The sequence below is a fragment of the Cyprinodon variegatus genome, unplaced genomic scaffold (assembly GCF_000732505.1).
Source record: "Cyprinodon variegatus isolate N-32 unplaced genomic scaffold, C_variegatus-1.0 Scaffold359, whole genome shotgun sequence".
Lineage (NCBI taxonomy): Eukaryota > Metazoa > Chordata > Actinopteri > Cyprinodontiformes > Cyprinodontidae > Cyprinodon > Cyprinodon variegatus.
Window position 1 is genome coordinate 439730 of NW_015150812.1, and position 13053 is coordinate 452782.

At 42.2% G+C, this 13053-nt stretch overlaps 2 protein-coding genes across 8 annotated transcripts in view; one reads left to right on the forward strand and one right to left on the reverse strand.

Annotated features, from left to right (window-relative positions):
• rfx2 (regulatory factor X2) overlaps positions 1–5582 on the forward strand; it is a 37195-nt gene extending 31613 nt beyond the window's left edge. For all 7 annotated transcript variants that reach the window (XM_015386214.1, XM_015386220.1, XM_015386217.1 and 4 more), the window contains 7 exons: positions 16–167; positions 1892–1989; positions 2151–2300; positions 2383–2591; positions 2682–2835; positions 3377–3419; positions 4377–5582. In XM_015386214.1, the coding sequence (XP_015241700.1) occupies positions 16–167; positions 1892–1989; positions 2151–2300; positions 2383–2591; positions 2682–2835; positions 3377–3419; positions 4377–4498 (928 nt within the window). In that variant the 3' untranslated portion in view covers positions 4499–5582. The remainder of the gene's footprint in view (positions 1–15; positions 168–1891; positions 1990–2150; positions 2301–2382; positions 2592–2681; positions 2836–3376; positions 3420–4376) is intronic.
• Positions 5583–6489: 907 nt separating this feature from the next.
• Positions 6490–13053, reverse strand: part of LOC107091969 (F-BAR domain only protein 1-like) — a 75836-nt gene continuing 69272 nt past the window's right edge. The window contains exons 19-27 of the mRNA XM_015386224.1: positions 12320–12426; positions 12043–12238; positions 10895–11009; positions 10655–10810; positions 10430–10562; positions 10104–10300; positions 9466–9530; positions 7590–7757; positions 6490–7228 (exon numbers count right to left, since the gene is read on the reverse strand). Of these exons, the coding sequence (XP_015241710.1) occupies positions 7200–7228; positions 7590–7757; positions 9466–9530; positions 10104–10300; positions 10430–10562; positions 10655–10810; positions 10895–11009; positions 12043–12238; positions 12320–12426 (1166 nt within the window). The 3' untranslated portion in view covers positions 6490–7199. The remainder of the gene's footprint in view (positions 7229–7589; positions 7758–9465; positions 9531–10103; positions 10301–10429; positions 10563–10654; positions 10811–10894; positions 11010–12042; positions 12239–12319; positions 12427–13053) is intronic.

Consider the following 13053-nt stretch of genomic DNA (forward strand, 5'->3'; position numbering starts at 1 on the left):
TTTCTTCCTTCACAGCGATGATGACCTGGAGCGTGTGATTCCCAGAGAAAAGCTTGTAGCTCTGTGTAAATATGAGCCGGTCAGGCTCTGGATGAGGAGCTGCGATCACATCCTGTACCAGGCTCTGGTGGAGATCCTCATCCCTGATGTGCTGCGTCCTGTTCCCAGTCAGTTCTCATGATGTTTTCACTGGTTTGAAAAGTCGAGACACTCTGAGCAGAGATTATTCATCAGATTCTGATCCTTTTCTTCTAACCTAAGACTTGCTGATGAATCGTTTTTTTTTTGTGAAACGATTTAAAATGTTTTCATCATGTTCTTGCTATCGGTTCAGCGTGAGATTAGTAACAGTTAAAGTAAGGAGGGGAGGTGATGTCACACTGTGTGTGTTGGAGGATTTACCATAAAACAGGGTTTCATTATTTCAAAACAAAAAAATAGGGAGCTTTATTTTTAGCATTGAGTGGAAGCTGTTGCTGCAGTTAGCATAATAAAAGCAAACATAGTTGTAATTATCCTTTGAGAAAAAAAAAATGAAAGAAGGTAGACTGTTGGCGTCTCTGGGAAATTTCCAAAAGGTTGCCAACATTTACAAATCCTATATGATCAGATGGAAAAAAGCAGAGCAACTTTACGGTCCTCAACTTCCTGTTAGCTGCTTTAAGCTTTTTACATAGTTGGCCAGAGATTTGTCCCATCTGAAACAACAAAACCCAACAGCAACACAGTGACAGAGGAGGAGGACAGCAACATTTAGTCAGAAAAAAAAAGCTAGTTAAAGGCATTAAATACTTTTATTCAAATGAAAATCAAAGCTTTTTTAATCTCAATGTGCTTTAATTACAGAATCACAAGTGTGGAAATAAACCCAAATAATGAACGCTAATATAATGCAGATATATTTATAATGTTTGGATGAGGTATAATTATTTTAGTGGCAAAATAGAAATCTAATATAAACAACAGCAAAAATATGCAAACAAACTTGTCTTTATTATGAAAATTTGTTGTTGTAACTGGATACAGTGTCTAAGTATAAATAATTTAAATATTTATGACTGCCCAACAAGCTTTAGTGTCTCCTAGTTATAAAAAGAAGAGCCTTTGTAGAAACGGTTCTCACAGGAATGAGCCAGTCTTTGGCCAAAATAAAACAATATTAGATTTTAAACTGTTATCGGACCAATATGCAGATTTCCAATATCAGATCATGACATCCCTGAAAACAGGGAAGGTGCGGCCTGGAAAAGCTTGACCCTTGTCCACTAATGGATTGGAGAAAATCTTTATATTTGTTTTTATCAACTGGCTGATCTAACCTTAAATCATCCAGTTCCAGGATACTTGAGACCTTTTTATTGTAAAATCCCAAACATTTAGCAGTTAAAGCTGTTTCTATGGTTTTCTGAAACATTATTTTCCTGTTGGCAGCATCAGATCCCCAATATATGCTGCCAATTATTCTTTTTGATCCGATTATTGAAGATTTAGATGATAAAAATAACACATTGATAGAAAGATGTTTCATAAGTCTCACTTTAAACAGAAAAAATCTGATTTATTAACAAGTCAAAGATAATGCTAACAGGTTAGCACAGGGAGTGCTAACCTGTTAGCACTGCAATGGATTCACTTCACCCGATCTCTGAATATGGAGCCAGAAGGTAGAGAAGTGCAGCATCTATATAACCTAGATATTCATCAGGTAGAACAGACCCTGAAAGCCCATCTAGCTGCTTCATATGCTGTCAGACTTTATGTGCTTTTTGCTATTTATCATATGAAGACTTCAGTTAGGTATAAAACTTGGTCTTAATGTGTTAAATAGTTTTTCACTGGGAAGTCCTGCTGATGGTGCTGCTTTGTAAACCAGGCCGTGATGTTTCTGCAGGCACTCTCACCCAGGCCATCAGAAACTTCGCCAAAAGTCTGGAGGGTTGGCTGACGACCGCCATGACCAGCTTCCCCCAGGAGATCGTTCGCACCAAGGTAACCAAACCCGCCCCTCTGTAGCTGTTTATCCTGCTGCACAGGCATGTAGGGATTTTTAGGGAGAAGTTTCACATGCATCTGATAATATGAGTGTTTCCCTCTATAACCAGGCTGCCACTCGGCCTGATCGTTCATTCATTAGTTTGTTTGTGCTGTAGGTGGCAGTGGTGAGTGCGTTTGCTCAGACTCTGAGGCGATACACCAGTCTGAACCACCTGGCCCAGGCAGCCAGAGCCGTCCTACAGAACACCTCCCAGATTAACCAGATGCTCTCTGACCTCAACAGGGTTGACTTTGCAAACGTCCAGGTAAACTCCGCCTCCCAGCGCCTTTAAACCGTCCAGAGTTTGCTCCGGCGACTCTCACTGGGTGTGTCTGTGTGTCCAACAGGAGCAGGCGTCGTGGGTCTGTCAGTGTGACGAAAGCGTGGTGCAGCGCCTGGAGCAGGACTTTAAGGTCACCCTGCAGCAGCAGAGCTCTCTGGACCAGTGGGCTTCATGGCTGGATAACGTGGTCTCTCAGGTCCTCAAGCCTCACCAGGGCAGCCCCAGTTTCCCCAAAGCTGCTCGCCAGTTCCTGCTCAAGTGGTCGTTCTACAGGTAGGAAACCAGCAAGACCCAAACATCGGAGCCGCTCCTTAGAAAGATACAAACCCTGTGATTTTTCTTTTTCTTTTTATTTCATTTTAGCTCAATGGTGATCAGAGATCTGACTCTGCGCAGCGCTGCCAGCTTCGGCTCATTTCATCTGATCCGGCTGCTTTATGATGAGTACATGTTCTACCTGGTGGAGCACCGTGTGGCTCAGGCCACCGGAGAGACCCCCATCGCCGTGATGGGAGAGGTAGGAAGGATCAGATGGGACACTGCAAACAACTGCTTCTTGAAAGGTTTTCATACTCCTTAAACATTTAGTCTCATGCAGCCAAAAAAGCTCCTGCTGGGCTTTAGTGCTTTAGTTTCTGTTGGAAAATAAACCCAGATTTTCAACAGCTGGTTGTCAGGCCAGTTTATTCTGACACTGATATGTCAAATGAAACTCAGTTCAACTCATCAGAAGTTATAATAATAATTGAACGTTATTGATCTCACATTGGAGAAATGTACCTCTGCATTTAACCCATCCCATTGGGGAGCAGTGGGGGGTTAAGGGTCTTGCTCAGAGATCCAGATTACACCGCCTCTCCCTACCAGTTAAGTTACGCAATCATCAGAGGGTTAAAGTTTCCTTGATTAAATAAATAAATCCCAGATATAAAGAACAAAAATAATGGTTTTAACATGAACTAATGTGAACAACTTCTGCAGTATGAAGACTTTTCAAGGTTCCGTAAAGTTAATGTTCCTTTATTGTTTGATAATTTCTCCATCAAATCTTGTTACAGTTCAGCGACCTGACCTCCATGATGCCGTCATTCATGGAAAAAGGTGAGTAAACCCTTAGCAGGAACGCTCTCTCTCTGCAAGTCGGCACATTTATTAAACCTTTTCCAGAGATGCATCACATCAGTTATTAAAGCAACACTGCGTTACTTTAAACTCAGTGTCGTGCTGCGTTCAAAAACCACATTTATTTTGATCTTCAGGCGCTTGTCTTGAGCTGTTAGGTTTTGAAGCACATTCATAACTTCATGCTACAGAGTTGGAAAATCAAAACTTTTAAATGTATTTGGATGATGGCGTGTCATCCAATCAGAGAGCCCGATCCTCGTGATCTCTGCTCCTGCAGAGCTGACAGCAACAAACAAAGGTTTTAACTCCACTAGTTTTAAATGAAAGTTATTTTTCATGATATTTTCAAACTCGTCATTTTTCTCCCAGGATGGAAGCAGCATTCTTTATAGAGTGATGGTCTCTGCATCAACAACAGAGGTTCTGTCTGTAACTACTGTTTAATGCAGTGTGTAGCCTGTATTTACCGCCTGGTTCTTGGGCCACTCATATGATAATTACCAGGAAGCAATCAAGAGAAGCGGCCCAGAAATAGTCTCAGCAATACCCAAGAAGACACTTAATTCAGCTGCAATACATGTTCACACCATTAATGTGTGTGTGCTGCTCCAGTTTAAAACACTAGGTCTCTCCATTATGATTTATTGCTCCTTTAAGAGATCAAAACCTGCTGCTGTGAGTCATGCCTTGAATTTACAACAAACTCCATGGCGTCTCAACCCTCCAGTCCAAACTGGCCTGCTAGCACATTCCAAACACAAAGGATGACTGGTTCATTTTAGGTCTATGCCACCAGTTTGCTTTCATGGGAGCTAAATCTGAAGTGACAGCTCTAGCGCCCCTAGTGGCTAAAACGTTACACATTGTTGCTTTAATTGAAGTAAAACCAGAGTTTTCACTGTGCTAAGAGACCTGTCCTCTCTGTGCCTTTAGATGCATCCTTCTCAGATGAGATGAGTAATTTAGAAAGCGATGCCGACGTGTCCAGCGGACCCGCTGAACCAGCAGTGAAGAGGGAGAGGATTGAAATAAGCCATCCTCTGCAGGAAGTGTGAGTCCAGTCTGAGCGCAGGCAGAAAGCAGGCTGCTGGAGATGCAGCATTTCTTTCTCCTGCAGCAAGTGTGCAATGTAAATAGGAGGAGGAAGGGTTCTCCCTTTAGGTTTATTCTTTTTTTTTTTAAGTCACAGTTGTGTAAGAGATGTTTTGTTTTTGTTGGAACTGTGAATTACTTCTGTGCAGTAGCTTCTCATTATTATTGGATGTGTAACTTTAAATGGCGGTGTTTGTGGTTCGTCTTTGTTCCTGTTTTGATTTTGAAAAAATTGTTTTAGTTGCGCCATAGTGTCCTTTGAGTGCCTTAGATTACCTTTGAAATCACCGCTACAGATGTCAATCTGTCCCTCAGCTGTGCCTCAACCGCAGTATGAATGTATCGTCTTCAAACCTCAAACTCTCAGAGCACTTTCTACTCTGGTCTGGTTGTAGTTTTGCTCTCCTTGTTGCCTCTGCTGCTCCTCGTAGCATTAAAAAGGAAACGGTTAGAAGCTGGAGCTTGAAGCCTACGAACTCAAAGGACTTTTCCTTGAATTATTCCCAGCAGCTGCCTCTGTTTGAAGCAGCAGAGATTATCAGGGATTGAAACTCCTTGGATTTCTACCTTAAATGTTTCTATGCTGTGCTCCTTTTGGCTCAATTACATATATTTAGGGAAAAAACTATTCTTAGAAAGCTCTCAGGTCACCCATTGATCATATAAAGAGCCTTGCAAAAGTTTTCAAACCCCTTGAAGTTCTTTATTACAATTTGAAGTCAGGCATAATTATAAAGGATCTGAAAAGATTGTCTTCAGTCTGCAGGCTTCCTACCAGTTTTGCACATCTGCAGACAGAAACTTTTTTTAATTAGCTCAGGCTATGTCTGATTGTCAGTAGAGCACAAATTAACATTTAATTCTAAAAATTCTTAGCTGAATTTAGATCTGAACCAGGATGACCCAATGACTGTCCTGCTCTTTAGAGGCATCCCTCCTTCCTCAGCAGGCCAGTTGGAGAAGCGGTTCAGCCAAAGGCTGCAGGGGTTTGACTGAACCAATCCCGTGGAGCTCTGACTGCTGAACCTCAGAACTAGCCTAGAATGAGCTTCAGCATCCCCTTAGCATGATGCTACCATCTCCATGCTATAAAGTTAAGGTGGTGTGTTTTAGGGAAGAGCAGTCAAGTTTTTTTCCCATGCAACTAGAACACTACTGCTGAATCTTGAGGCTAATTGGACCTTTTTGTGGATTTTTCTGGGTCAATCCAGCATAAAAAAAAAAAGATTCCACTTTAGCTCCTGCTCTGTGCAGTTCCTCCAGAGTGTCCTTAAACCTTTGGCTGCATCCCTGATTAATGCTCCCCTTTATACAAAATGTTTCTGGTTTTATTTGTGTAAAATAAATCATTCTTTCCCAGAAGGTAGATTATTCAGGGCTGTGAATACTTTTGCAGGGTTTTGTCTACATAGAGCTGGAATAACATCCTAAATTATTCTGGAGTTGGAAATATTCCAGATTAACCAACAGGATTGTGTCAGGATGTTCAGAATCCTCCATGTTAGATCTTTGGACCTAGAACCTTTAACAGATCCGAGCCTCAAAAACTCATTTTCCATTTAATGTCTTTCTAGTCTGAGTGAAACAGGATAATCCAGTGTGTTATTTGGGGAACCATATTAATAATTTCCTGTTTTTCCGTAGAGCAGCTCAGACTGCAGCCTGAACTCTGATGTTAAATGTCTAAAACTTAAGTTTATCAGTGCAGACCAGCTGCTGGCCGCAGTTACCCACAATGTCTGGAAAAAAATTCCTATTTATGAAATTTGATGGATTTGTGTTGAAATCGTATATTTTTTTTCCCCCTCAGAGGATGTTGTCGTAGCAACAAGAGTCTTAAGTTGTTTAAGGCTTTTAGTAACTCGTGCCTGTCACTGTAATCTGCCTTAAAGTGCTTTTGGAGGAAATGATTTCTATGTGTAACGTTTTGTAAAACTGTTTTAGATTATTTTCTATTGAACTAGTTTCTTCTCACAAGTATACGGAACTTATTTAGTGTATTTTTAAACCTGTTCTTGACACTTCAGCTAGCCTAAGGACAGATCTGTAATAAACTGCATACCTTCACTGTATTTTGTACTTGGTCACAATGTTTAATAAACTGTTGGAAATCCAAATCGTTTCAACACATTTATTTATTTATTATCTTTTATCAATTCTTAACACAAAATTTCTACTTAAAACAAATATCTGCTTTACAAACAGGTTTTTCTATGTTTGATAGAAGATCAAACAAACGTCTCCTTGATCCTTCAGGTTGGTACAAAGATACATTATTTACATTATTTAAATACCCTCATGGCAGCACAGCTCAAGACTTTATTTTATTTATTTCAAATCAGCACTTTAATATTTTCTATAATTCACTGAAAGACATGTTGCGTATTTCCAGTCTCTCAATCCAAACAGAGTCTGAACAAAGCAGCTTCGTTTAAAAACAGTTTCTCTCCAGAAAACGGCCGAACAGTTAAAAGCACCACAAACAACCCAAGTTAGAAGGGAAAGAAAAAAAAAGTATTTACAGGAAAAAGGTTGGTCCTAAAACAGCAGGACGTGGTGGAAGCGCACGGTGTCCTACGTGACGGAGCTAGCTTCTGAAAAGTGCAAAGTTCTGAGGACCAGCAGCGAGGATCTGTTCAGGAACCTGATGGTTCCTGCTCAGGTTTACAGGGAGCAGCCGGCCATGTACTTCCCTGTGGGAGAGAGACCTCAGTTAGAAGCCAGCAGATTCATTAAACCACATCTATAACGTCAATTTATCAGTTTGAAACAATCATGATTTGAATCCTAAATAATTTAAAAGCTGAAATGAAAATGTTTCTGTCAGACTGTAAAAGTTGCAGCGATACTTGATCAACATGATCCTGAGCTGCAGTTCTGCATCACTGCTAGTCCTGCTGCTATGATGGTAATGATCTGAAGTTACCTGCTGGTTCTAATTAATCCAAGTCATTGACATGAAAGGTCTGCTCAATAAAATCCATCTATGATTTTTTTTTTAAGTTTCTTGAACTGTCCATGTCTGCTGCTCTAAATGTAGGATGTTAGTCCCACCTGTGGCGAATCTCTTCTTGACCAGCGACATGCGGTAGCGGGCCCCCACCAGCTCCACATCCATGCCTGACAGCGACGTCCCAGAGCCCACAAACTGAACGGCCAAGCTGGGCGGGGGGCCGCGGGGGGCCTCCAGGCACTGCCAGCTGGCACACAGCGTCCCTGAGCCTGGAACACACAGCACACCTTGATCATCGAGCCGCTTATTTAGCAGGAGAAAATGTTCATGCAGGTTTAGAAACTTTTGCAGTTAAAAATAAATAAAATCCTGATGAGGATGGCAACAAAGCGACGGGAAAAGAAGCAGCTTGAGAAGCATAGAGACAATTTAGCATTAAAAAAATAATCTTGTTTATAATTTGGGGGAAGCTGAACTTTTTTATTGGTTGAGAATACTGCGATATGAATCGTTTTGTAGTTCCTTTATTTTTTTTTCTGGACACTCACATTAACCTTCACCAGAGGTCTTCAACAGGGGGTCCGCGACCCCTAGGGGGTCCGCGGAGGTACTGCATGGGGGGGTCGCGAAAGTCTTGGTTGATTACTTTTTTTATATTCCCTCCTGCAATTTTTTGCACTAATTAAAATGTCTTTAAATACACATTAACATGAATTCAACGCACTGTAGTAAACATATAAATGGAGGCAGAGGATCTCTTTCAGTCATCAATGCACACATTCAGCGACACACAGGAGCTCTTTCAAACCTGGGCACCATTTCATTGGCAACACCTGTCCCATTAACCAGGAATCAGAATCAGAAATACTTTAATAATCCCAGGGAGAAATTACTTTTGTTACATGACTCCATATGCAATAGAGTGACCATAGGACCAGTTTGATATAACACAATTTCATACAATATATAATTAGGGGGTCCCCGCTCTATCTCGCAATCAGTTTGGGGGTCCTTGGCTTTGAAAACGTTGAAGACCCCTGACCTACACTTTTTTAGACATTTTAAACTTTGAAAGCAGTACTCGAGACGAGCGGGGGTTAATAGACTATATTAATTAGACTGTGTGTGCTTCCAAGAAAAAAAAAAGAACACCCCCCTATTTTTTATTTTTTTTTTACAACTAGACCACTGCCTGTCGGAGACCCTAAAGAATCCTGAATGATTTGAGAGAAGGAGGGAGGAAGAAAGGATTCAATTCAGCCTTCTACTAATTTCTGTCTCAGTTAGCCATCCTGTTATCCCTTTAGACCAATTCAAGCTGAATCTCTCTGGAAGCACCTCAGTCGTTTTTTACTGTTGTCCTCCAAGGATCAGCCTTTTACTCATTTCTGTCTCAGTTAGCCTTCCTGTTATCCCTTTAGACCAATTCAAGCTGAATCTCTCTGGAAGCACCTCAGTCGTTTTTTACTGTTGTCCTCCAAGGATCAGCCTTTTTATTCATCATCTCCTTCACCCCTCTGGATTATACTGTTTCAGTCACTGGTTCCCAATCATTTTAAGCAGCCATCCTTTAAACTCTTCCTCAATCTGATACAGCTCTTTGTGACCCGTCACATTGTCATCCTCCACAGCAACGTTACTCCATCTGCTTTTTATCACCTTTGCAATAATAACTTCTCCATCTCTCTCTCATTGTTTTCCAGTCTTCCTTAAAGCAATCCCCTCTTCTTCTTCTCTCAGAACGCAGTCGCTTGAGTCATCACCCAAACCTTCCTACGATCCAATCACTCCCATCTTCTACTCTTACTGCTCAATGTCTGAAAGCATCTGTTCAGATTATCCATCCTGCTCCTGCCTTTTAGCTGCACAGGAGCATACATAACTAAAATGTATTATGATACGTATGTTGTGGTGTTAAACAGTTGAAGCGGCTGAGACGGCTCCAGGTTAGTCGGAATGAGGAAGCAGGGCTCTGACCTTTGCTGTGGTTTGTCGGGGAAAGGTTGGGAAGTTTCCACAGCAGTCGACGTTCCTCAGCGTTCCTGCAGGGACGGAAATTTAAAGTCAGTAAATAGTGAAGCAGGATGCAGAAGGAGCCACGGCCATGTTGCAACGTCGCTGCTTCAGCCAAACTGAAAACACTGAATACTCCGTAATCCTGGGCTGTTTAGGAGCCGTAATCTGGACCTCAGATTAGCTTTTCTCCCTTTGCCCCCGCAGAAGTCCACCTTTTCCTTTAAGTCAAGAGTTTCTATCAGCTATAGGATTGATGAAATGTAAAATATGAATCATCCAGCAGCAGTCGCTCCACACACTACAGAACTTAATTAGTTCAAGAATAAATCAAAAAGGTTCTTCCTTCCAGGCCCATTTCATCACAGCTGTTTTTAATCTAAATTTGGTTCCTACATTAAGAGCCCCAGAACCTCCCAGTTCCTTACATCTTTCCTGGTAACTCAGTCCTAAAAAAGACCCTGAATCGTCAGAAAACCGTATCGATTGGGTCACAAGATGAACAACTTAACTGCTGCGATATGAACACCTCAAATTAAATGGGTTCTGTTCATTCTAGTTCTATGTGACGGGTCCTCTGGCCCAGCAGGCTCTCTGCTCACCATGAGGCGGGAGGCTGGCACTGCACGTCTGTGGCGCTGTGGTCCAGAGGCATCAGGACCTGGACTGAGGTGAGCTGAGTGGAGGGCGCTGTGGCGGGGCAGCAGTGATAATCCAGGGACACTCGGGTCACCGTGCCGCTGCGCTGACACTCCGCTGATAACAGGAGAGGAGCTCGGCCCGGATCCTGTGAAGAAACCTGAGGGAAACAGATCAGAGGTCTAAAGGAACCTAAAAGAAAAGGTTTTCTACATCCAGCTGGTTTCTATTTAGCAGGATTTTTTCTGTTTAAAGAAAAGAAAAAAAGAAAATCCTCAGACTTTCGGACCTGGTACTTGAGCACGCCGACGTTGTAGTAGGATGCCTGCGGGTTAAGCTCCGCCTCTCTCTGCAGGTAGAGCTGCAGAGCCTGCATGTTGAACCAGAAGTCCCTGGTTTCTGGGTCACTCTGGGATGGATCACTGAGAGGAAACGGACTCGGTGAAACCACCAACCAACAAACGGAGCTGAAGAAGAAGATGGTTCATAAAGGTAGAGGGAGGGGAGGGCTGACCTGTAGAGCAGCTTCTGATTGGGCAGGAAGTGATCGATCCTGGAGATGTTGACCAGCCGGAAGCTGAGCACAGGAACGTTGGGGTTGGCATTGAAGATCCGGGTGATCCCTGCTGGGAAGGACATCATCAGATCTCCTGTGATCTTCACCAAACACCTGGAGAGGAAAAAAAAACTGTTTGACGTAACCAGCCAAGTTTATCCTGTTTATTAAATCTCCTCAGGACGTCTCCATGCTGACCGGTTGTGCTGTCCTCCTTTGAAGTATGCGTTGATGTACTCTGTTATCGCCGCGGCGACCGGCCAGGCGTCCTGTGTGCTGAGGGAAATGGGGCTTGGTCCTCTGGACAGGTGCACTGAGGAGAGGACAGACGTTTGGAACAAGAAAACAAACGTTAACAGGGAGGATGAGGAGGGGCTTCATCCTACTGTAGATGAACTGAAAATGAATTTATACATAAAAACCTCAAATATGTGGAGTGTTTCTGACTAAATGGCCTCTGGCAGCTTAAATGACTCCTCTTGATAGAGTAAATGTTCATTTCTGTCTTAAAAACTGTTTATATCGTATATCTTTATGGTGGAATGGAAGCAAAACAAACATGCTTTTAAAATAGAAAGCATGGTTTGCATTTCATTCAGCCTAATCGTTTCCTACAGATTCAAGTCAGGTTTATTTTGTCCAAAATAGATTAACTTGAATCTAAGCTGGCTGATAAATCACATTTGCTTTCTTTTGGAGATGAGGGTCTAAATGGGTCGGAGTGACGCCGCCCCTCCCTTTTTAATTCCTAAAGGTGAGAGCAACAAATTTAACTCCTAACGATCAGTGAGCTTTAAGGCTCTCACCCTGTTGTTGCGTTTTTCTGTCAGAAACAGCTATAGTTACGCTAATTCTAACCTTTATTCTACAACTCACAACCACTAATCTCTATTTATCCACTGGATTGCTGATAGCTAGAAAAAAGTGAAGCCACCGGCCGCCATATTGGTACTCCCCACTCCCACTGAGATGCGCAGTAAAAATGCCTCCCTGTGTGCATTTGGTTGCAAAAACAAGCAGTTTCCTGGTTGTGGGAGACGATTCACAGCTAATTTCACAGTCAGTGGATTTACTAACCAAGAAAATCCAAATATAAGCCGATGTATCCTATGGTATATTATGTAGCGTAACAATAGTCTGGCTATTTTGGACTGAATCCAAGATATTGACCGAGTTAGACATTGACATTGTGTCTTAAGTTGGAAAACTATCTCAAGGCTCCATGTTTATTTCTAGTCCGAACAGTTTAACTTGGATAATCTGCAATTCTTCTGACCTTTTCATCCACAGATTATTTTGGCTGCAGCCTTTTGAGCCTTCATTGACATAAATAACTTTGAACTTACTTTGCCTCGGCTGGTGGTCCTGGTGCTGGTAAGGCAGCGGGGAGGCCTGCCCCCCTCTGGCAGGACTGGGTCCTCGGTTCTGTACCCCCCACTCTCCTTCCCTAGCGTGAGTCCCCCAGTCGCTGGGGCTGGAGGAGGAAGAGGAGGTGAGGGAGCAGCTGGGCTCCGGCAACGGGGAGGAACAAAGAGAGCGGGACTGAAACACAGAGGGACACATGATGAGATGAGCGCCATCTTTAAGGGCCCCTCATGGATTAGATGGGGGGGGGGGGCTCACCCTCTCAGTGCCACTGAGTCGAGCTGAAGACCTTTTAACTCGGTTCCCTCTATGAGGAGCAGCTGGAACCGCTTCAGCTGTGTCCGACCTGTGGCTATGCTTAGAGCCTAATGGAGAGAAAAACAGCCAATCAGCAGAAAGGAAAGAAAAGCCTCATGAACACGCTAAGCTAACAGCAGAAAGACCTGAAGTATTTCTATGAAACAAAGTTCCAACATGTCGATTGAGAAGTTTTCTACTAGTCAAACAAAAACCAATAAAACAAACAAAATAAAAACATATGAAAGATTTTTAGAAAACCAAACTTCAAATAAAGTAAATTTCAAGCTTGAAAGTTTCAGTGTAGCAACTAGATGTGAAGTTTTCAAGACGCTTCGCTTTTCATCTAAGAATCTTCTTCAGTTCTAACTTATGGTGAGGAGCAGTGAAATTAATTAGGGATGAACGATATTGGGATTTTGGCCGAGATTCCGATATGCCGATATTTTAAAACTCATGTAGCCGATAACCGATATCGATACCGATATTAAAGCTGGACAAAAGTAAGTAGTCATTGAAAATAACTGTTTTGTTATCCATTTCTGACACTTTGAAAAATAATATACTCAAATATATTTTCATATGCTGATATGAAATTGATTTTTAAAAACGCAGTATCGATCTATTTTACTTTCAAAATCTCATGAAATTTCTTCGTTCTGTTACAAACTCTCGGGATATTTAGCAAATTTGTG